Source organism: Urtica dioica, chromosome 6, assembly GCF_054948205.1.
Source record: "Urtica dioica subsp. dioica isolate 48M chromosome 6, U.dioica_male_clone48M_v1_H2, whole genome shotgun sequence".
Taxonomy (NCBI): domain Eukaryota; kingdom Viridiplantae; phylum Streptophyta; class Magnoliopsida; order Rosales; family Urticaceae; genus Urtica; species Urtica dioica.
This window is the reverse complement of record NC_142761.1, coordinates 4,848,186-4,850,101: the sequence shown is the minus strand read 5'-3', so window position 1 is coordinate 4,850,101 and position 1,916 is coordinate 4,848,186. Positions and strand designations below refer to the sequence as shown.

Sequence of the window (1,916 nt, the reverse complement as noted above, 5' to 3'; positions counted from 1 at the left end):
TGACCAAGAGTCAAGAGAAGAAGAGAGGAAAGGCATACGTCGACGAGTCATCACCGACGGGTCAAGTTTCACCGACAATGCTTCCGATCGCTCCACCAAGTACCAAGGTTCCCGTTCAAGTCCCTTTTCCTCAACGCCTCAAGAAGAACGAGCTCGACAAGCAATTTGGTAAGTTTCTTGATATCTTCAAGAAACTCGAAATCAACATATCATTTGCCGAAGCGATAGAGCAAATACCAAAGTATGCGAAGTTCTTAAAGGAAATCATTACCCACAAGAGACGGATAAGCGAAGAGTGCGACAATATCACTCTCACCGAGGAGTGTAGTGCGATTATCCAACGGAGGCTAATCAAGTAGTTGAAAGATCCGGGGAGTTTCACCATCCCTTGTGATATTGGAGGCTCGAATCTTGGGAGAGCACTTTGTGACTTGGGAGCTAGCATCAACTTGATGCCGTACTCGGTCTTCGTCAAGCTTGGAATCGGGGAAATCGCACCGACTCGCATCACGCTTCAAATGGTGGACCGGTTGATCAAGTATCCGCGGGGAGTGATTGAGGACGTATTCGTTAAGGTGGATAAATTCATCCTCCCGACGGACTTTGTTGTGCTCGACATGGAGGAGGATCGAAACATTCCGATCATTATGGGGAGACCTTTCTTAGCGACCGCCGGTGCGCTCATTGATGTGCAAAAAGGAGAATTGAAGTTGCAGGTCAATGGTGAAGAAGCTCATTTCAACGTCTTCAACTCGGTGAAATACCCGCGACTAGCGACGACGTGTTCCGCATCGACATGTGTAACTCCATAATCAACGACTACGCTCACCAATCCACCGATTCACTAGAGGTATGCCTTCTAAACGCAATGGATTTTTCTAATGACTTGTTGAAATGTGAAGCTTTAGATGAGGCAAAGTACATGGATAGCTTTGAGCCTAACAAAAGAAGTACTTTGAGAGTTTGGGGGAGAGACTACCACGAGTCATTTCGTCAATCGAGAAGGCACCCGAGCTCGAGCTCAAGGAGTTGCCATCACATATCCGATACTCCTACTTAGGAGATGAGTCTACACTCCCGGTGATCATTTCCGCGCACTTGAGCAAGACGGAGGAAAAGAAACTTTTGGAGGTGTTGCGAAGACACAAGACCGCTTTAGGATGGACTTTGTTCGACATCAAGGACATTAGTTCATCCTATTGCACGCACCGAATCCACATGGAAGACAGTCACCGCCCCTCGGTCGAGCATCAACGGTGACTCAACCCGACGATGAAAGAAGTGGTGAGGAAGCAAATTTTAAAGTGGCTTGACGCCGGAGTCATCTACGCCATCTCCGATAGCCCTTGGGTGTGACCTGAAAACATAATAAAACTACAAAATAATATCAAAAACACTAGGAATAAGTTCCATTCTTATCTAAAAGCCATAGATAAGTGTGAATGAATCTCTCTTATCAGCGGTGGTGATCCGGAGGGCGTTGAATAGTACCTGTTCCGAGACAGATCCAAGAATGGGAGCAAGGTCATCGAGAAGCGAGGACCTTCCTCTCGCGATCGATCTTGATTCCCTTCTTGAACTCGAGAAGCGATCGGAGCTTCGACTCGGATACCGACCGGACCGTCAGAGCCGCGACGAGAAGAGAGAGGAAGAGACAGAGTAGCGTGAGAGTGATAATCATTTTGGAATGAGCCCTCACCTCAGAACCAGCCGCGAAACCCTAATTATCACTCATTTGTGTTCTTACTTCGGCGTCAATCGAGGTTATTGTGAATTGAATAACCTAGTTTAAACATGGGTTAAACAAATTCGACGAATTGAATTAAATCGAATTGGATTTCATCAACATATGACACGAACAAATTCGACGAATTGGGTAATAAACATGGGTGAAATAGGTGAAATTGGAAAATGAT

The 1,916-nt window shown here is 46.1% G+C and overlaps 1 protein-coding gene across 1 annotated transcript; it reads left to right on the top strand.

Annotated features, from left to right (window-relative positions):
* The first annotated feature begins 452 nt into the window (after positions 1–452).
* LOC149393057 (uncharacterized) lies at positions 453–812 on the top strand. The gene has a single exon (XM_089617893.1). It carries the CDS (start codon positions 453–455, stop codon positions 810–812), a length of 360 nt encoding a protein of 119 aa, XP_089474019.1.
* The last annotated feature ends 1,104 nt before the right edge of the window (positions 813–1,916 follow it).